Genomic DNA, 21,990 nt, shown 5'->3' on the forward strand with positions numbered 1-21,990 from the left:
GCTGCTATGGGCATAAAAGGAGATAAACTCATGGTGTGGCCACCATCTTCCCCTGACCTCAACCCTATAGAGAACCTTTGAAGTATCATCAAGCAAAAGATCTATGAGAGTGGGAGGCCGATCACATCAAAACAGCAGCTCTGGGAGGCAAAGAAATACAAGCAGAAACTCTCCAAAAACTCACAAGTTCAATGGATGCAAGAATTGTGAAGGTGATATCAAAGAAGGGTTCCTATGTTAACACGTAACTTGGCCTGTTAGGATGTTTTGGCGTTAAATAGCTTTTTTGTTTAGTGAATGTGACCTAATGCTGCAAATTCCACAAATGAGCATTTTCTGTTCTTTAAAACACATCAAATGTTTAGAAATTCTACTGTGCCTAATAATTTAGAACAGTGCATTTTGAGGTTTTATTCATTTTGGAGATTATACTGTTATCATTGGGAGGTTTCTTCAATAAAATTCGATGTATACTCTAACGGGTGATGCCTTTTATTAGACTGACTGTCATTTGCACCGACCATTTAGGAAAATCCAAGAAAAATATCATTTGCATAATAATTTGGAACACTGTGTAGTTCACAATGGAATAGTAACGCAAATCTAAGCCAGCCAATGCCTGAATTAGATTTCATGTCAAGGCTCACAGATGGCCAGAGAAGCTCCAAATTTAACAAGAAGTTTGCACCTTTTAGTAGATTAGATTGATTCATCTTACTGCAGCTTACCTCAAAGTAAAATGGCATCTAAAACGTCAGTATTCATATATTCACCAACAATTCTTTTTTAATCATGATTTAAATATATAAATAATGCCGCCATATACTTCAGTACCATATAGATGATTTCCCAAAAATAGTTCCATCCAGTGCCCCTGAAATTAGTGACACCTATGCAGTCCCTCCCCAAATTATTGCCAGAATGATCACAAAAATAATTACATGCATAATGCTTCATAAAACAGCGTATATGTCACGACTCTGTTGTTGAGTAACCCAAGACCAGGAGCTCCTTCCCTGTCTCTAACTCTAGGGGGCGCCCTAACTTGCCTCATTCCCTGGGTTACTTCTGAAGGTGAAGATGCCAGGGCCACGTACCTTGCCTTTTCTCCTGGATCCGCTATCCATATGTACTCTTTGCCCACCCAGGGAAGAGGGGAGTAGTTGTGCACCGTAGTACACCAACCAGACGAACAAGGTAACACGAACAGGGGAAATGGAAAATACCAGTCATTCAAATATACACTCACATATAACAGAGGTAAACACCGGGGTGTGGAGGACAGGGGACTAACCAAATGAGGAGAAGGAAAGGGAATTATTACACTTACTAAACCAAGCAACAGTCACAAATAAACCCACCAAACGCCTTCTCATATAACCACCAAACTACTATCCTTACAGCCATGTGTCAGCCAAAGTGCTTCTTTTCAGCGCAGAAGTAGGAGCAATCAGGCGCTGCAGTCTTCTGGCTCCTCTCTCTCACGATAATTACGTGACAGTATGCTTATTACACCATAGACATAGTGGTAACTGAGAACGCCATACATGTATTGGCCGTTAAATAATTTAATATATTGATTGCACTGGTTTAAAATGGAGAGAGGACACCCTGTGTGTATAGTCTTCAAGGTAAATGAAATATCGGTTTTTCTATGACCGGCCCCGTCTCACTCCAATATTGAATTGCAACCCTATCCCTGGACTCATATAAACGGGGCAATTGAGGCCCTTTCAAAGGGTAAAGATTATGGGTCAATTTATAGATCGGTCCAACCCTTAAAAAAAAGAAAAAAAGAAATGGTGTTATAGTTATGTTTCATAAATTTAGTGGTTATTCCTAAAATATAAAGTTATCCTGTATGTAGATAATAGCCTACTAACCGCTAAGAGTCCAACCCTTGGGGCCCCTAAAGATCCGCTTTATTAAATAGAACAGCGGTGCGCATGGGACTGCCGGAAATAGCCGAGCGCTGGTATCTCCGGCATCCTCATAGACATTGAACGCAGTGAAGATGCGTTCTTGGGGGTAGTCTGAATCGATGGGGGTCACAGCGGTCAGACCTCCAGTGATCACTTTATCCTTATATTATGTATAAGGATGACTTTGATATTTTGGGGGATAACCTTTTACACTATATTTTAATTCCGATATCAATGAGGGTGCATTTTCCTCCAGCAGTTTCTGGTTCGTCCTCCGGTTTCAACTCTTCTGGATCGTCTGATGCCTGAATATAATGAGCTAGAAACTTAGCTACACATAATCATGGTAGGATGCATAGCTTTATAGGGTTCATAAGGTTCTCTGATCAAAATCTATTGGCTGGAGAGCAATAATGACATTTTATGTAGGTAGTAATGCTCTTACTTTCCAAAGTAGCTGCCCCCTTGGGGCTGTTTGTGCTCCTGCCATGTCCTGGAAGCTCTGTGACTGCTAGCTGCAATTTATATAGCAGACGCCATGTTTCCCCATTTACTACTTTCATCTCCTCCAGGCATCTGGCATAGAACGTGCTAATTGGTGTAAAGGGTGTATCTGTACATAATGAGCCCCCTATGACAATTAAGACCACTGTCGGCACGGATTCTTTCTGAGCATAAAATGTCTTTGTTTTGTAAGTGAAGTTCTATATAATATTCCATATACCGTAAGTTATAATTTAATAGAAAGCACAATTATCTTTATGTTTTGTTCTCTTGCAGAGGAAGTGGTGGTCCATGAATTTGCCAGTCTGTGTCTTGCATACATGGCTAATGAATACACAAGTAAGGCAAAGATATTAGAACTCAATGGGTTGGAACATCTCATCCGATTGTTAAGCAGCCCGGACCCCGACGTGCAGAAGAATTGTGTGGAATGCATATATCTGCTGGCACAGGTAATGACGTTTAGAGGGTTGTTCCAAAAGAAAAATGCCTGTATGCAGAAGGTGATCGATTTGGAACTCCAACAATGGTGGAATCACTTTTCTTTCACGGAAAAAATAAATGCACAAGAACCAAAATTGGGTGCAAGGGAAAGGATTATTGTGTTTGTGTCCTGCACATTAGAATAGGAGCAGTGCACAGTACCTGCCAATCGTGCATTCATCTTGGGAGTAGAGATGAGCCAATTTGTACAGAGTTTGGCCTCGAATCTGATTTTGACATATTCAGGCCATATTCGAAAACTATTCGTGCCGAATGTGTGTCTTATGATCGGTTCCGAACAAATTTGGCAATTTTTACTCCCTTTGACTCTAATGACGTTCGGATGCGTTCGACAAATATTGCAAAATCAATATTCGAGTCCGATCGGATCGAACCGAATCCAAACAAATTCGCTCATCTCTACTCGAGAGGTAAGAGGGGTCGTAATGTCATCGACAGCGCTCCCTTCTGGTGCATTGTTTATCTTTCTGGGCCTTGTTTATAAAATACTAAAATACATAAATGACGCTGGTACTTGCCATGCAGGACTTCCAAAGTTGCAGCGCAGTTTGTGAGCAGAACGCTATCCCACCATTGCTGGAATTACTTAAGTCCGACTATCCAGTTATTCAGCAGCTGTCTCTGAAGGCTCTGGGGAGTCTCAGCAGTGAAGCCGATTGCAGACAAGCTCTAAACGAAAGTCAAGCTTTGGACCATCTTCTAAAAATCCTGGAAGTAAAGGTAAGCTTCTGCACGGATCTTGAGCGTCCAGCCAGCACACTACAATGGACTGCTTGCTTGTTTCTTTTTATAACTCCTCTAATAGGTGGTGCTAGAGTTCTAGTCCTTTTCCTCTCAAAAGTGACAATTTTCATATTTAATTTCCCAGAGACGCATGCATGGCTTATAAGTCTCCTTACTCTGACATACCAGACTTGGCTTGGCACTCTCCACAAGGAGAAACATTACCCCTTCAGCCTCAATCTAGAGCCTCTCACCTAGCCAAATAAGATCTTATACTTTGCACTGATGAGGGGCAACATCCCGAAACACTGCGTCTGCAGATTGAGATTCAGGTTTGGTTTTTAAGTCACATTGCAAGGCTCGTTAAAGGGTCGATAGTGATTTTAAGCATTGCTACTTCCAATAGGTGGTGCTAGAGTTCTAGTCTTCTTCCTATCTGAAAAGACAATTGGCATATTTAATTTTCCAGAGGAGCATGCATGGCTTATAAGTGTTCTCACTCTGACAAGCCAGGCTTGGCTTGTCACGCTCCACAAGGAGAAACATTTGGGCTTTTGCTCTATCCTTCTTCAATTGTTTTTGGCACATCTTATGAATATAACATAAATGCTTCACATAGAAATACTTCTTTAACCAGTTCAAGACCGAGTCATTTACACCCGTTCCTAATTAGCCACATTTCAGTATTTTTTGGACATGGGCTTTAAAGGGAACCTAACAGCTGATACATGCTGCCTAATCCATGTAGGTCTCTGCTTACATGCACATACAGCTAGAGACCTGTCAATCCAGGACAGCTGAGAGAAGCCGCCGCGGACCTTCCTGTCCTGTACAGCGCGGCTCAGTCCCTGGCGGCTAATACATTATTCTTTTCTCTGAAAAGCTGCAGCTTCTGTCTGATACATGCTGTAAAATGTGTTCTTGTTCGGATATTCAAGTCATTCTTGTGTCTTTTTTTCGTGATTCATGTAGCTTCATTTTCATGTCACTGTATTATCTTTTTTTTATTCTTATATCAGAATAATATATTATATTGATGGAAAAAATAAATAATATAAATGTCTGTTCTTCCCATTTATTTTTTAACATACAGGACCTCTGAAATACATTTAACACTTTTTTACCATTCTTTAACAAATATTGTTATATACTGAACACATTTTTTATGGCTTGTAAAAATGACTCACGACTATAGTGCTGCAGCCAATCAATGAGCTCAGCAGCTTGTGCTGTCTACTCAGACAGAGCCGCTGAGCAAACTGATTGGTTGCAGCACTATAGTCGTGAGTCTTACATTTATTAGAAAAGTATTGCATTTCCTGTGGACATGCCATATATGTTTGAGAAGGGAATACCTCTTTAAGATTTGGGATTTCAGCCATGTAGTAAAATGATCCATATGGGGTGAATTCCTGTGCTTGGCCACGAATACTTATCATAGAGGTTATATACTGGATATGAGAGTATTTATAAATATGTAGCTTACGATAAAGTTATGGACCTTTGCACATAGGGGTGAAGCCTTCTGACCACTTACGAGCTCAGTCTCTGTTATCAGGAGCTTAACGACCTACACGTGGAGGCGCTTTTGATCTTTGCGAACTGCCTTGAGGATGGAGAGACCGTCCAACTTCTCCAGCAGTCGGGAGGACTGAAGAAGATACTGACCTTTGCAGAGACATCTCCCTTGCCTGACGTGCAGAGAAATGCCGCCAAGGCCATTGCCAAGTCAGCTAACAATGGTATGTGACATTCACCGATGGATTCCAATTCAGTGGAATTCAGAATAATGGATTTGGATAGTCTCCCATCAGAGCGGCTTCTTTTCATATGCTGCTTCTTATTAATGTCAATGTTTTGACAGCACGACTTTTTTATTTTACATAATACTAGAGCAGTTGAGTTCGCTTCAATAGGAAATAGAAATATTCTAGATATATACATACCTATATGCATAAAGTGAGCGAGAAAGAGAGCACACCGTCCATTAAAAGGGTATTCCCATCTCCAAGATCCTATCTCAATATGTAATAATAATATTAGCAAATACCTCCAATTAGAAATGTAGTATAGTTTTTCTGATTCGCTATGTCTCTTTTCTCATGTGCAGGCATTGCACGACCTTAGGTATCCTTGGTTACGACCACTAGCAACTAGCTGTCACTATTTCATTGGTCATAACCATAGATACCTAAGGTCCTACAATGCCCTTCTGATGCGGTAAGCGAAACCGTGAATCAGAAAAACTATACTACATTTCTAATTGGAAGTATTTTCTAATATTATTATTATTATTATTATTATTATTACACCTACTACTTAGTGGAATAGGATATTGGAGAAGGGAATACCCCTTTAAATCCTGTAAATCTTTTATAGAGGTAGCACAGTTCAATGTCGTAGAAATATATACCTCTAGAGAGAGGCCTTTCAGCAATGTGGAGCAGATTTCAAGACGTTTAAGGCTATGTGTACACTGAGTTTTTAAAAAAAATTTGGGGGCAAATTAATTTAAAAAAAAAGCCACAAGTTGCCTAAAGAAAAGCTCAAATCTCTTCCTATTAATTTCAGTGTTAAAGGGTTTATCCAGGAGTGTTTAATTTTCTTTATTATGGGCCTTAGAACTAACAGGTGAGTTTGCGGCGCCCCAGGGTCCTGGTCGTCGCAGTGGTATTTCTTTCCTCTCAAGGAGAGTGATGCTACGTTTGGAGGCAGTGAAGGAGAACTCTTTGTCAGGTAACACAATGCATACAACATGTTCACACTCCAGACCAGAAAGGGGAGCTCTAAGCCTGTTTAAGGTGAACTCCCCTATAAGAACAGCCTGATCTGGAGGGAAAGAGTTCAGTTCCTGTCAGGAAGACAGAGGGAGAGGAAGCATAGGAGCCCTGTGGCCTGATGTGCTGCAGCTCCTAGGAAACAGACGGATAGAAAGCAGCACATATTGCAGCAAGCGTGAAGGAAAGCAAAGCAAAGGAGAGGATATATCAGAGGGAGATCAGCCATGAGCAGGCTGCTTCCTTCTGAGGCGCAGAAATTCGGTGGCCGTAATACCGAGGGAGTAAGGATCTCTACGCTTTACTTCAGAGACCGGCAGGACAGCTATTTCCACGGTACCTGTCCGCACCTACACCCAGGAGGCACAGTGGCAACTCCCAGAGGCTGGGGCATGCTAGAGTCCCTATAAACTGCCTCAAGCCACCCAGTCATATGGGTTTGTCCTATCCTATCTGGGGGACAGAGAGAGACATAACATCTACAACAGTTGTGGGACCTTATGAGAAGCTTAGCAGTAAGGGACTACAGTACTGCAGCCCAAAGGAAGGCTACTGATTTCCAACTGGTAAGGGGACTCTGGATTTGCCTCCAAACCAGCCGGACTCTGCCTACCCTGTGGTCTGGTACCCTGGACTGTGGATGCTGAAGCCTTCATAAAGGTAAAGAGACTGCAACCTTGTGTCCTCGTTATTCACTGCGCCTCACACCATCCACCATCTACATTCTGGGAAGCCCTGGGGATACACTTCACCTGTGGGAAGGTATACCATCTAGCTGCCATTACATCACCCCAGCGGACCCCTAAGCAGCGTCGGTCACCCTGACCGAATACCACAGGTGGCGTCACGAACATTATCCCTTTAAAAACCTTTCCCCATTTATCAACGGACGTCCCCTAGGGCCACGGACCGGGTCAGCCACCGTGACATCACTGCCGAGAACCGAAGGACCCAGTACCGAGTACCCCGCTGCCCTGACGGGGCGATCCAAGTAGTTGCCAATAACCTGCCTGTTGTGCCCGACGCCGATCTCTGCTGGCACAGAGCGGTCACAGACCACTTCTGTTGGGAATTCAGAGGCTTCCGGTGACATCACATTGAGAGAGCAGCGGCTTGTCTCTGCTCTGTTGACAGGGAGCGACTGCTGAAGTCATGCTGTTTGACAGCTGTGCTCCCTGCTGCCTAACTGCGGGGAGCCAACTGTCAATCTGAATGACATCGGCAATCATGCCCTTTGACAGATTAGTCTGGAAGAAGAAGAGTTGCTGTGTTAGGGTATGGGCACATGTTGCGGATTCCATTGCGGATTTTTCCGCGCGGATTCCGCAGAATCCGCAGGTAAAATGACCTGTGTTATACCTGCGGGTTTTCTGCGGATTTAGTGCAGATTTTGTGTGGATTTCACCTGCGTTTTTACACCTGTGGATTCTTATAATGGAATAGGTGTAAAATGCTGTGGAATCCGCACAAAGAATTGACATGCTGAGGAAAATAATCCGCTGCTTTTCCGCGCTGAATTTTCCACAGCATGCGCACAGCGGATTTGGTTTTCCATAGGTTTACATGGTACTGTACATCGCCTGGAAATCTGCGGATCCGCAGCCAAATCCGCAACGTGTGCACATACCCTTAATGTGGAGCAGCTGAGTCACCGGCAGGAGCGGTCGTTACCAATCTGTGCCGTTACTGGGTAGAACAGGCAGGTAGTAGCCACTGTTAGCACTTACCAGCCTGTTAGGTTTTAGGCCCATAGTAAAGAAAAAATAATAATCCTACGAACCCCTGTAATCCTTTTTGCTGTTCATTTGAGGAGTTCATTAACATTTTTTTCAGGTTTTTGAAAAGCTCTTGTTGGACAAAAAGGCTGCTTGTGACTTTTTTTAAAAAAAGGTCCTGATGGAAATCGTTCCAAAACAAAGTACTCTCCAATCAAAGGCTGCAATAAAAACTTCAAGAAAAGGAAAAACTCCTCCAAATTAGCGACATTACGGCAGCGCTGTCTGGTTTAAAATCAAGTTGTTTTTGAATGCCTCAAACTGTTTGCCTATAGCCCGAGGCTACGATTCCATGATGAGCTTTTAGTGATATGTTTTCATGCTTTGTATTTTCGAAAAAATGCGAGTAACTTATTTTACTTAATGGGTACAGAAAATATGCAACATCAAAAACTCATCAAAAGCTAATACTGGGAAAGTAGGCTTATTCACATGCTCTGAAAATAATCTGCTGCAAAAATTGACCAGCAGTGTTTGGCCACGTTCACATGATCAGTATTTCATCAGTATTATACATCAGTATTTATAAGCCAAAACCAGGAGTGGGTGATAAATACAGAAGTGGTGCATATGTTTCTATTATACTTTTCCTCTGATTGTTCCACTCCTGGTTTTGGCTTACAAATACTGATCTAAAATACTGACCAAATACTGATAGTGTGAACGTGGCCAAAATCTGCCATCAGTCTGCAGTATTTTTGTAATGGTATGTGCACACTGAGTGTTTTTAAGGGATTTTGGATAAAAAAAACTATGTACACACAACTTGCTGCTCATATGTTCATGCTTTTGAACGTCTTTAAAACCACTTCAAGTTTCTAAAATTGCAAGGCCGTGACCAAACCATTTTTTCTGCACGGAAGACGCCCTGAACTTTACAATACAAGTCAATGGGAAAGCTTGCAAAACATGCAGATAATTTTAAGAGTGTTTTGATACTATTTTTGCTTTTAAAAAATGCTCGAAGTTTCTTAAAGGGAACCTGTCACCCCGTTTTTTGAAGATGAGCTAAAAATAGCGTTAAATAGGGGCAGAGCTGGGCATTACATTAGTGTCTTTGTGTGCCTTTATTACCCACCTATGCTGCTGAAATACCTTTGTAAAGTCGCCGTTTTCTGCTGTCACTCACGCTGGTCTGGTCCTATGGGCGTGGTGACAGCGCTGTTTCTCCCCCAGATCAGGCTCATCATTACGTTGGTGGCGTAGTGGTGTGCGCATGTCCAACAGAGAATATCCACTGCCCAGGAGATGAAAAAGAGCGCGATCTGCGCTATTCAGCCGTTTACTGGTGGGCGCGGCCATCTTTCTGTGGCCGCGCATGCACAGATGGAGCGCTCTGCTGCCCGGGGCTTCAGGAAAATGGCCGCCGCGATCTCCATCTGCGCACGGTAAACGGCTGAATAGCGCAGATCGCGCTCTTTTTCATCTCCTGGACAGTGGATATTCTCTGTTGGACATGCGCAAACCACTACGCCACCAACGTAATGATGAGCCTGATCTGGGGGAGCATAGATTTCAGCAGCATAGGTGGGTAATAAAGGCACACAAAAGACACTAATGTAACGCCCAGCTCTGCCCCTATTTAACGCTATTTTTAGCTCATCTTCAAAAAACGGGGTGACAGGTTCCCTTTAATTATTCAAAGGAGTGAATAAAAACAACAACCATAAAACAACATTAAAAAAAACTTAATAAAAACCATCGTAAAACCCTCCACAATAATGCTACTTTTACTTCTTTTAACCGCGTGGCCTTTTTAGAATCCTAAAGTGGTTAAAGCACTTTCAAAAGCCTGAACATATGAGCAGCAAGTTGCTTTTACATAAAAATGCTTATGTTCATTTTTCTGATTGTTTTACAGGTTTTTCAGGCAGATTGAACAGTGGAATCCGCCTGAAAAAGACACTGTGGGCACTTCAGTATCTATTCCTAAAACTCCTCAAAATTTCATTGCGTACATACCGTAAAGTTTCATTCAGACATCCACGTATCACGATCTGCGTACGGACCGGAATGCACTGACTGGTCCCTGGACTGCTAACCCATAGCCAGTCCGTACTTGGATTGTCATACATGGCTAGATTCCACCGCCACATATTTGATGTTTATTTTTCATGCTGAATTTACATATGTAAAATCAGCAGGATATACGGTAACTGTACCCATGAAATGAATTAATTTTACCTTAATCTCATCCATAATCTGCATTTTTTTTCGGTGTGGAATCCACATGGAAATTTGGTGTTTGTTGTTTTCTTTTTTTTTTTTTAATCCCGAGCATCTCCATTTCTGTTGTGAAAAAGCACCATTTACCCATTTATCTCAATGGGGATCCTAAATCCGCAGGTTAAGCCGCTAGCATGGCATTGTTTAGTTGTGGTTTTTTTTTGTGCTTCCGCAACAAAATAAATGCGCGTAAAAAGACATGAATAATTGTGGAAAATACACAAGGATTTTAGATTATTTGCTCTCCTAGCAGCCGTTTGCAAACATAATCTTTTACATAGTATAATTCTCTACGTAACTTAAAGCTAGTTTACAAAAGTAATAAAGCAAATCTTATATAAAGATATAGATAGATGATAGAGAGATATTAAATATATAATAGTTATATAGCAATAGATAGAATAGATAGATATCCTGCATATCTGTAATTTCACAACCCCACTACATGTTCTAAAATTTCACCTCTTAGTGCATTTCATTTGGAGTTTAGAGTACATTTTTTAGGCTTGTTTAACCTAATAAATAAATAAATAAATAAATGAGAAAAAAATAATGTGCGTTCCCTCTTAATTTAGGAAACCAGAAAAGGTAAAGCAGACAGCTATGAACTGATATTATTAGGCTGGGAAGGTCCACGGAATGGATATTGGGCTCTTCACAACCTGTAAATAGCAGCCCACAGCCTCCCCAGAAGTTGAGCATTAACATGAGATTCGCCAATTCTGGTGCTTAGCCTCGGCTCTTCTCGATAGCCCTAGTGCGTTGGTCAGCTGGCTAATGGAGCTTGGGGTTGATGTCAGCTGTGAATTGTCCAAGAACACAGCTGACATCAAGCCTTGGTGTTAGTAATGGAGAGGTGTCTATGAGACACCTCCATTACTAACCCAGTAATAAAAAGTAAAAAAAAACACAAACATACTTTATTTAAAAAAACACTCACCAATACTTTCCCTGGTTCACCAATTTATTAAAAGATAAAACCCATGCAGGTCCGACTTAGTCCAGAGAATCCGACGTAGTCCACAAATGAATACCTGAAAAAAACATAAAAAGAGAAAAACAGAAACAAGACATTGTCCCTCATTTATTTAAAAAGTCCCACGCAGGTCCGACATAGTCCAGCTCTTCCCAAGATGTTCCCCAAGTCCGTCGTACCTAGCCTATAGAGGCTCGTTCTGGGGCTCCATAGGCTTTAGCAGCAGCCACTCCTGGTTCAAAATGAACTCCGCTAGATCCGGCGGCTCTGAAGAGCAGTGACATCATTAACATTACCGCTCATCAGAGTCGCCGAGTCACGCTGCCCTCTGATTAATTGGCTCTAATGTTGGTGCTATGTGAGCATGAATAAGCAAAACACGGGAGCCGCCGAATATATTGCAGTCTATACAGTGTGTCACCCTGGCACATCCCTGTGAAACACTGATTCTTTAATACATAGGTGGCATTTTAAATGAGCATATTGACCATTCCCTTCAATAATATATTTTTTTACTGAATGTTGAAATCAAATCTGTTTGTACGTTTTGTGTGACTCTTGCCTTTTTAATTATATCCATTGCTTGTTAATGAGCCCTCACTCCCCGTGGTGCAGCTCAGGGGGTTTATGGCAGCCTGGTGAGCACGGCATGGTATCAGAACTTCCCCAGCACGATTATCACGCTAATTGGATGACACCATTGATCTGCGGGTAAATGTAAATGTCATTTTCCTAAATGGAATTTTATTTACTTCTTACATTCCCTTATGAAGCCCTAAAATGTGACATGTAGCTTAGTAAGGAAGGGGCTGCGAGAAATCAAGATGCAGATTTTCTTTTCTAAAACAAATCAATTACAATTTTTTCCCATTATCTCCAATTATAAAATGTTTTAGATATATTAGAATTAAAGGGCACATGTCAGCAGTAATTTATTTGCTGTTAATCAATATGCAGAGTAGCCTGCGAGTGCATCGGGGGGCGTAATAATGAAAGTACAGTCCATGGCTCCTCTTTTGTTTTGCCGCCCTCCTCTGCTTGATTACCAGAGGAGAGGGAGGCTGTTCTGATTTTAGACCTAAAGCTTTTAGTGAGGAGCCGAGTTGTGCTATTGTCCTGCACATTTTGTGTAGGCACCCAAAGTGATCAGTAAAAATGGTTGAAAAAGTGAACGTATCCCATAATCAGTCATATATGTAAGAAAGGGCCATGCGTCCCTGACTAGCTATGTAGGGATGTAATGACTGACGGAGGTGGATGTCATTGAAAAAATGATGAAGATCTTTAGCGATGCACAAAAGATCATTTCACTTAATTAACAAGAGTTTTACTCGGGTGATCGGCAGCATGTTTATATTACAAAATAACCTTGAAACAAGCGATTTTAAGAACCCTCGTTCACGAGCATCTTGCAGTGTTAGTGCAGCTTTAGGATCCATTTACTTCAAGATTATCATGTGTGAACATTCCTAGAATTGCTCATTTCATGCTACTCTTGCATTCGAAACCAGCTGTTGATCGAGCAAAACGTGCATTTGTCGCATGAAATGATCTTTTAGTTCCCAGGTGGACCCGAAGCCTCTAAATCGGCTGTGATAGAGAAAAGGGCTCTCTTAGATATTAAAATGAGCAGTCAGACAGCCCCATTTACACACAGTTCTGTCCTATTGAAAGGTGGTGCATGGCGGTAGCCGTGGGCGAGGTACTCATCTCTTACACCCCGACACGTTACATGAAGGTGGGGGTCCTAGATGGATGTGTGGACTTGTGCTATGGGGACATTACGCCCTTGCAGGCTGCATGTTACCAATGACTTTGGTTGACCAGGACCATATGTTGAAGACTTCAATGAGGGAGGCCACCAGTCGAAAATAAGCTTGTTACTTAGCGATAACCTGTTGGGAATTATGTAGAGTAGATAGCGGGTACACAACTTTATGAACGTTTCCTTCACAGTACGGAGCATTTTCAACACACAGGCTCAATAGCTTTCTCATTACTCACTTGTTCTCTATCTCCAGTGTTTCACTAGACTTCCCCACCACCCAGCTCAGTACTACAGTCCAGTTAGCAAGAGTCCTATTCTCAACTCGTGGTTTCCACGTCTTCTTTCTTTTCAAGAGAACTATGTCGCCAATATGGCCGGTACTTAGCTTCTCTGCTACTGACGCCTTGAATCTCCCGCCTGGGGCACTCTCTTCAACGTTCTCTGTTTCGTCTTGGCCCTTTACCTCTCTGAGTTATAAACTCAGGGCTGTACTGCTAGGCATTCTGTCCCAGGACCCATCTCCTATTGAGCATTTCGTTTTCCTGTCTGTTTTCCTTTTCTCTTTGCTCCTGTTCATGCTAACCACCATCTCAGTCTCCCCTCACTTCGAAACACTCACATCATTCGGCTCTGCTTGCTGTTCAGGCCTTAGGTCTGCTTCAAATGCACACTGGGCCCTATCTGATGTCCTGACAGGAAACTGTCTCTGTCCCTTCACTTTTTCCCCTCCCACTCTGGGCTAATCCCAATCATTAACTCTAACTCTCCCTACCATAGGGCAATACACAACATTAACAACATCATTAACACATGTCACAGTCCATGGGCAGTATGTCCATCTCCTTGCACACAATTCTGTCCTATGCCTGATTCAAACAAGAAAATGACCTGTGGGGACTTAGACTTCAGAACCTGAGTTTGTAGCTGAAGATCGAGGCCTTGTAGATCAAAGAATGTATTATTTTGAAAATGTTGACAAATCAAAATCATAAACCTAGATGTGATTTTGAACATTTGACAATATTTGTTTAAGGACATGTAAGGGTCCCATAGTGTTCCCTGTGCAAGAGAAGCTTCTCATTGCACACGTTCCTGTGACATAATGAACAAGACGGATGATCCATCCTGCAATGGTAACTGTACATAAATTAGCAGATGTACCAATCTGGAAAAATACAACGTGGCGGTGTAATTAAAACTCCGCTCCATTAGATAACATATGTTCCTGTGACATCTTTTATTACAGTGAGGCTCTGCTGCAGATCAGATCTTACAGTGTATAAATATGGTCACTTTTATTAAAGCTTTACAGTCTGTCTTTTTGCAAAGACATTTTAATGGGGTGTCATGGGGAGTTGATTTTTTATGTGTTTCATTATTATAGAGGCCTTGCTCTACAATTGTTAAAGGATTTTTTCGAGATATTAAAAAAAGGGAGGGAAAGTTTTTCCATTTTAATTTGAACCTCTTGCTTACTGAGGTTTTGTTTAAGAGGACTTGTCACCGAGTCAAGTGTCCAGATTTTGCTATTATTTTATTATCATTTTTCTCCTGAGTAATCAGTTTTTTTCTTTTATTTTTAAATTTGCCATTCGGTTACATAGGTCATTTTAATTAATACTACTTTTAATATATTTTTTTCAAGGGGGTGTGGCTCACAAGGTAATATGTAGTGCAGCCTAAAGAGGATCCTGTGAATCACACCCCTTTGTAAAGACCATAAAAAAATTAATAAAAAGGTGCATATCTCTGTGTATAGTATAGCTATCTTGCTTATCTTGGCCTCCAGCAGTACAATAGAGCTGTCATTAAATTCCACCCTTTCTAGTGATAACAATATGATTGCTAACTCTGCCCCAGTCTACACAGCAAACCTGAGATGCAGACAAGCAAGCTGCGGAAAACATAGAGCTTCCCCATCCTTACACATAAAACCTGTAGCAAAGCATTTTATTGATGCACAGTTTAAAACTGTTTTTGTTCTGTTCCTTTAATTTTTGCCAGAACCATAGGGGCTTGAACATTCTGTCTTTTGTTCCAAAAATGCAATAAAACAGTCATTGTCCAATGCTTTGCACTGAAATTAAAACCAGCCTCTCTGTTATACCTGCATGCAGTTTGACAGACAGGAGAGAAGAACAAAGACCTGCCCCAGCTTCCTGTAGAAACAAATACCTGCCACCACTTCCTGTATAGACAAATACCCACCTCTGCTTACTATAGAGCCAAAGACCCACACTAACTTCCTATAGAGACAAAGACTTGCACCTGCTTCCTGTGGAGACAAAAACCAACCCCTACTTCCTATACAAAGACCCTCCCCTACTTCCTGTAGAGACAAAAATCTGCCCCTGCTTCCTATAGAGACAAAGATCTGCCCCTGCTTCCTACAGATACAAAAACCTGCTACTGCTTACTATAGAGTCTAATACCCGCCCCTGATTCCTATAGAGACAATGACCCACTTCTGCTTCCTGTAGAGACAAAAACCCACCCCCACTCCATGTAGAAACAATGAGCCATCCCCACTTCCTGTAGAGACAATGACCCACTTCTGCTTCCTATCGAGAAAATTACCTATCCCCGCTTCCTGTCGAGACAATGACCCACCTTTACTTCCTGTCAAGACAGTGACATACCTCTGCTTCCTGTCGAGACAATGACCCACCTCTGCTTTCTGTTGAGACAAGACCCACCTCTGCTTCCTGTAGAGACAATGACTTGCCTTTGCTTCCTGTAGAGACAATGACTCGCCTTTGCTTCCTGTAGAGACAATAACCCGCCCCCGCTTCCTTTAGAGACAATGACCCATCTCTGCTCCTGTAGAGACACTGACCCGCCCTTTCTGCCTGTAGAGACAATGACCCACCCCCTTTTGCCTGAAGAGACAATGACCCACCCCCTTTTGCCTGAAGAGACAATGACCTTCCTTTGCTTCCTGTAGAGACAATGATTAGCCCCTGTTTCCTATAGAGACAACGACCCACCCTGGCTTCCTGTAGAGACAATGACCAGCCCCCTCTTCTTGTAGAGACAATGACCCACCCCTCTTCTTGTAGAGAAAATGACCCACCTCCGCTTCCTGTAGAGACAATGACCAGCCCCCACTTCCTGTAGAGACATTTACCCACCCCGGCTTCCTGTAGAGACAATGACCCGCCCCTGCTACCTGTAGAGACAATGACCTGCCCCCTCTTGTAGAGACAATGACCTGCCCCTGCTGTCTGTAGAGACAATGACCTGCCTCCTCTTCTTGTAAAGACAATGACCTGCCCACGCTTCCTGTAGAGACAATTACTCACCTCCTCTTCTTGTAGAGACAATGACCCACCTCCGCTTCCTGTAGAGACAATGTCTGGCCCCCACATCCTGATCCTGTAGAGACAATGACCCACCCCGGCTTCCTGTAGAGACAGTGACCTGCCCCTGCTGTCTGTAGAGACAATGACCTGCCTCTGCTTCCTGTAGAGACAGTGACCTGCCCCTGCTACCTGTAGAGACAATAACCCGCTCCTGCTGTCTGTAGAGACAATGACCTGCCCCCTCTTCTTGTAGAGACAATGACCTGCCCCTGCTGTCTGTAGAGACAATGACCTGCCCCCTCTTCTTGTAGAGACAATGACCTGCCCCTGCTGTCTGTAGAGACAATGACCTGCCCCCTCTTCTTGTAGAGACAATGACCTGCCCCCTCTTCTTGTAGAGACAATGACCCACCTCCGCTTCCTGTAGAGACAATGACCCGCCCACGCTTCCTGTAGAGACAATGACCCGCCCACGCTTCCTGTAGAGACAATGACCCGCCCACGCTTCCTGTAGAGACAATGACCCGCCCACGCTTCCTGTAGAGACAATGACCCGCCCACGCTTCCTGTAGAGACAGTGACCCGCCCCTGCTTTATGTAATCCAACACTGTGTCTCTGCTGTTAGAGGTGAATTACCGTTTGCAATATGCAGCAGGCAGCAAGTTAGCAGGGACATACTGTAGCTAGCGATCGGCACTTAGGAGTGGTTTTTTAACCTTGTTTAGAAGTAAAGGAATTTACAGATTGCCTATTTTTCACATTATCAAATGAGATCAAGTTGTCTGAAATGCAGTGACCATTTGCAGTATTGTAATTTTCGGATAATACATTGTTTACTTTGTATTCTGTATAACCTGTTTTATATATATATATCAGCTGAGAATAGAAAATTCTTCCATGAAGAAGAAGCAGAGAAAACTCTGGTGGAGCTGCTTGGATCAGATAATAATGGCGTTAAGGTGGCTGCTCTACAAGCCATTTCTGTGCTGTGTGCAAATGTGGCCAGCAAGGACGTATTCAGTAAGAATGGTGAGAGCAAGAGCTGGGAATGGTGTATTTAGCCATATAGAGCGCTGGAGCAATCTCAGCTGATAATATTGTGTTTTTCTGCAGGAATTCTTCAAATAATTAATTTATTGAGCAAAGACAATGAAGAAGTCCGAGAAGCTGCCGTCTTTGCTCTGGCAAATCTTACCACCGGCTGCCCTAATAATGCTGGGTACGTATCCTCCTAAACCTAAGAGTAAATGCTGATACTTTCATTGCATTTCAAGCCAGATCATAAAATATATAAAATTGTTCTCCACTTGACATCTGTGACATTTGCTTGACCTTTTGTTCTGTGTGATGGTAGGATTGGCCTTCCACATTGGGTCCAGAATCACATATTCTACCTCTTCCGCACCTCTCACAGGAGCAAAACCTACGTGATACGACTAAGAAAGCCTAAACACAAGTAGGACTATGACCAAGAGAAACCTAGAAAGCAAGTGATATTTAATGAGATTCATGCAGAATTGGGTATTTCTTATAGATTTTACCAAAACTATGCAAGAACTAAGCAGGGTCTTGACATTTACAAAATGGATCATGAAAAGGTCACAACGGAAATGTATAATTTCCAATAAATAAAAAAAAAAGAAAACTTCAATTTCCAAAATATGAAATTAATAATAAAAAATGCACTGTGTTTACTATACGTTGTATATATATTTATACACATGGGGTCAAAAACACTACAATAAGTAATAGAGGAAAAGTGTAATATTTGCCCATGGAAGGCAATCAAGTTTCTTTTATTTTTCAATGCACCCTTAAAATAAGAGAAGTGGAATCTGGTTGCTAATAGTAATTGCACTAATTTTCCTTTTCACCAGTACTGACACATCTTCCTTGTACATAGGAAAATGCATTTTTTTTCCTATTACCTACCAAAAAAAATGAGATTTTTACCAACCAATAAATCTGACCTTAAAGCTGCACGTATTAAGACTTTTGTATTATCAGACCTTATAAAATTTAATATAATATATTATATAATATAAAGTGTGTCTGTAAATTATACCCATTGAAATAGGTCCATGAAAACAAATGCTTTCGGTAGATGAAGCGCGTAAAATATTGAATTAATATTTTTACTGATATAGCAAATTATGCACAAACAATTTGTGCCATTAAAAAATGAAAATAAACATATATATATATTGTAAAAAAAAATGCATATAATACCTATGCGAGATTATCAAGTTCATAAAGGTTAAAAAAAAATGCGTTGTACCAATTTTCAGAAATTCTTCTGGATGTAATAACGGGGACATTTTAGATTCATACAGCCTTGAAAGTTTTTCTTTTTCAGATGTAAAACCTTAAAAATAAAATATATATGTATGTTAAATGCACCTATTTCTTCTTTGCTCCACTTTTTTCTTAAAGAGGGACTGGAAAAAAATGTGTGTATGTATATATGTATATATGTGTATATATATATATATATATATATATATATATATATATATATATATATATATATATATATATATATATATATATATATTTGTGTATGTGTCTATGTATAAAGCGTGTACATCTGTATTATTTGTAACTTAATTTTTTATTTTTAAGACAGGTTGAAACACAGTATACAATGGAAACATATGTACGCTCACATTTGGATACATTTGCCATTGTCATGTTTGTTTTTGTCTTTTTTATGGTGTTCTGCTGCTTTGAGAGGCATTCTGCTAGACGTAATGCTTTTGGCATGTGTTTGCCCCACAGAACTCTAGTATTCACCTGCATATTTTTTTGTCTTTCCAGAAGTATAATGTCAGTTGTGTATAAAAAGATTTTGTGAACTGAGCACAACTGTTTATTTACCAGTTTGTTGTTTATTTTTAAAGATGAAATCTATTGTACATTGTTGACCTCCTGTTTTTAGCTTAAAAATAAGGATGCAAATTGCTGAACAAATTGTGTAAGTTGTGGCCTTGCGCAAGTTACTCTCAGCCAGACCTTCATGATGGAATTTCAGGCATAATCAGCATTTTGCATTACAGTTTTTTTTATTACTAAACATGACTTTTTTTAAAAAGAATTATCTAATATACATGTGTTAGAAATACCGCCAGCTCTGAATTAGTGACACAAGGGTTAATGGAAAGCGGTCATAAAGAATTTCACTTGATTTGTGAGTAAATTGATGTGATCTTGAGGACATTTTTTTAAAATAAATTGGAGCTTTACTGCCATCTACTGGTGGATGTTCTTTACACCATACAGCCCAGACATCATGAACATTTCTGACCTTACTGGCAATCTTACATTTTCATTAACCCTCGAGTAGTCCTTTCTTACGCTTTTCTCCATGAAATCCGTTACTGAAAAAGCTTAGTGACTGCCGTCTATAGGTTCTCACTAGTCAGTAGAGATCTAACGTGAAGCTCTGATGCCGGATCTGTAACAGGACCTTATTGATCATGTATTACTTATAATACACTTTTTTTTTATATAGAGCATAGAGTTTTTTGGGGCACCTGTAAGCAGATTGTGACTGAGACCCTCGGCATCTCTAGGAGCTTTGCAGTTTTGCAAGATTGAGGCTACGGTCAGAGGACCATAGATTCCGAGAGAATCGGATCAATTATGTAGATGACAATCTGATCAAATTCTGAGCAGAGTGTCAGCTTAGTGTCATCCAGGGGAGGAGAAGATAGAGAACACAATGTCTCCGTCGTCTCCATCCTGTGAGTCCGCTCCCATCCGAGTGCACTCCGATGATTTACTCGCACTCATAGACTTGACTAGGTGAGTGGCGTCCAATGTGCGCTACATGCGCCAATTTCTTTCTCATGCTGAACCAACATGAGAAAAAAAACACTGATCAGCACTGTCCCATAGAATAGCATGGGTCTGAATGTTACCCTATAAAACATAGGGGAGCACTCATCCAATGTACACACTCGAGCGAGCTGTCCAGTTATCTTGCTCACCATTGCTGAGCTCACTCTGAGTACCCCAAATCCGCTGATGCATGCCCAGTCTGTTTCCATCAGTCTCTTTCATTTTCTGCAGAAGACTATAAAGATCCTGATTCATTGCGATGGCTGTTTCCGATCTTCACAGCTCTCTGTTTCCTATGTACCAGTCCTCCCTGTCTCCATCCCTGCCCACTATACTACTGTACAGAGTGGTCTTCTCCTCTGGCCAGGCCCCCTTAGAACAGTGATGTGGATTAGCGCAGGAGCTCCCTGAACTCTTGCTTCCCCCTCGCAGTAACGGCACGTGACATATAAGCACTACCCAAAAGAACAGGGCCCAGTGCAAGAACGGAGCGGAGCGTCGGAGAAAGTGCTGGCGAGTCACATGACCTCTTTTTATATCTCCAGATTGGCGCTATTACATAAAAATGTTTCCACTGAGGAGAGTTGACCTTTTAGTTATAGGGATCTGGTCCCAGAAAATCTCTTTAAATGAATATATTGGGACAGCTGGCAGGTCCTCTGCAATGTATTGTCTATGTATTGTACTGCGGTGGAGGCCGATCTGTGCCTAGAAGTTTCCAGCTTTTGGATACCTTTAACTACTACCACAAAAATGGGAGTTGTAGTCTTGGCAACAGCTATCTGTCCTTTACAAACTCCTTTATTATTACGAGTTGTGAGGTCTTCCAGGCTGTTAGAGAATGCTGGGAGTTGTAGTTTTCTCAATCGATAGAGTACTTCCCTTTCAGCATATGAAATTCTCCAAAGGGGGCAAAGTTTGGAGACCACTATGGTCTGCTCTCCAGTGTAGATACATAGTCATCTTATACTTACCACTTGTGATTCTGACTTTTCCTCCACCCGCTCCTCATTGCAGACATTGCCTCTCGAATAGCACTTTACCTGGTGATTTAATTACTAGCACTCCATCATCCGAGGAACATTATTACAGAACTGAGATTCATTTGAATTCTTGGACAGTATTAGCTGGAACTCATTTTGCAGATAGATTTCAGTATTATAATGGACATTTGTGATTAATCACCATATTACAGCGTAGCACATTAATTAACATTGATAATTTGTCATGTTCTGAATTTAGCCTGGTGATTAAAAGGCTAGTCTTAGTACCTGTGCGCCAAATTTAGTCAATATAATGTATTGTACATAAAGTTTCTGCCATGTTGTAAATTAGTGCTCTACTGAATAGCTTAAAGGAGTTGAACCAAGATTTCACGTTATCCCCCTACTCAAAGGATAAGGAATGTCTTACTAATTGCTTGGGGTCCAGTCACTTGGACCCCCAGTGATCCTGAGAGTAGGGTTCTGAGAATAGAATGAAGGTTGACCATGCGCACCTCACCTCAATTCATTTTCTGAGGCTACTAGAGAAACCTGATTACAGCACTAGACTATCTCTGTTGTGAATTCCGCTTTTGGGCTCCCTCCGGTGGTTGTAAGTGGCACTTTTGTGAGTTCTGCTCTTGGGCTCCCTCCGGTGGTTTTAAGTGGAACGGCTGCTCCTTGGATTT

At 41.5% G+C, this 21,990-nt stretch overlaps 1 protein-coding gene across 5 annotated transcripts in view; it reads left to right on the forward strand.

Moving 5' to 3' along the window:
- Positions 1 to 21,990, forward strand: part of ARMC3 (armadillo repeat containing 3) — a 137,108-nt gene that overhangs the window by 33,794 nt on the left and 81,324 nt on the right. For 3 of the 5 annotated variants that reach the window (XM_077268355.1, XM_077268357.1, XM_077268356.1), the window contains exons 6-11: positions 2,703 to 2,878; positions 3,456 to 3,650; positions 5,212 to 5,395; positions 17,355 to 17,507; positions 17,592 to 17,697; positions 17,833 to 17,934. In XM_077268355.1, coding sequence (XP_077124470.1) covers positions 2,703 to 2,878; positions 3,456 to 3,650; positions 5,212 to 5,395; positions 17,355 to 17,507; positions 17,592 to 17,697; positions 17,833 to 17,934 — 916 coding nt within the window. The remainder of the gene's footprint in view (positions 1 to 2,702; positions 2,879 to 3,455; positions 3,651 to 5,211; positions 5,396 to 17,354; positions 17,508 to 17,591; positions 17,698 to 17,832; positions 17,935 to 21,990) is intronic. The other 2 variants (XM_077268358.1, XM_077268359.1) reach the window with 1 other exon arrangement.

This window comes from Ranitomeya variabilis, chromosome 6 (assembly GCF_051348905.1).
Source record: "Ranitomeya variabilis isolate aRanVar5 chromosome 6, aRanVar5.hap1, whole genome shotgun sequence".
Classification (NCBI taxonomy): domain Eukaryota; kingdom Metazoa; phylum Chordata; class Amphibia; order Anura; family Dendrobatidae; genus Ranitomeya; species Ranitomeya variabilis.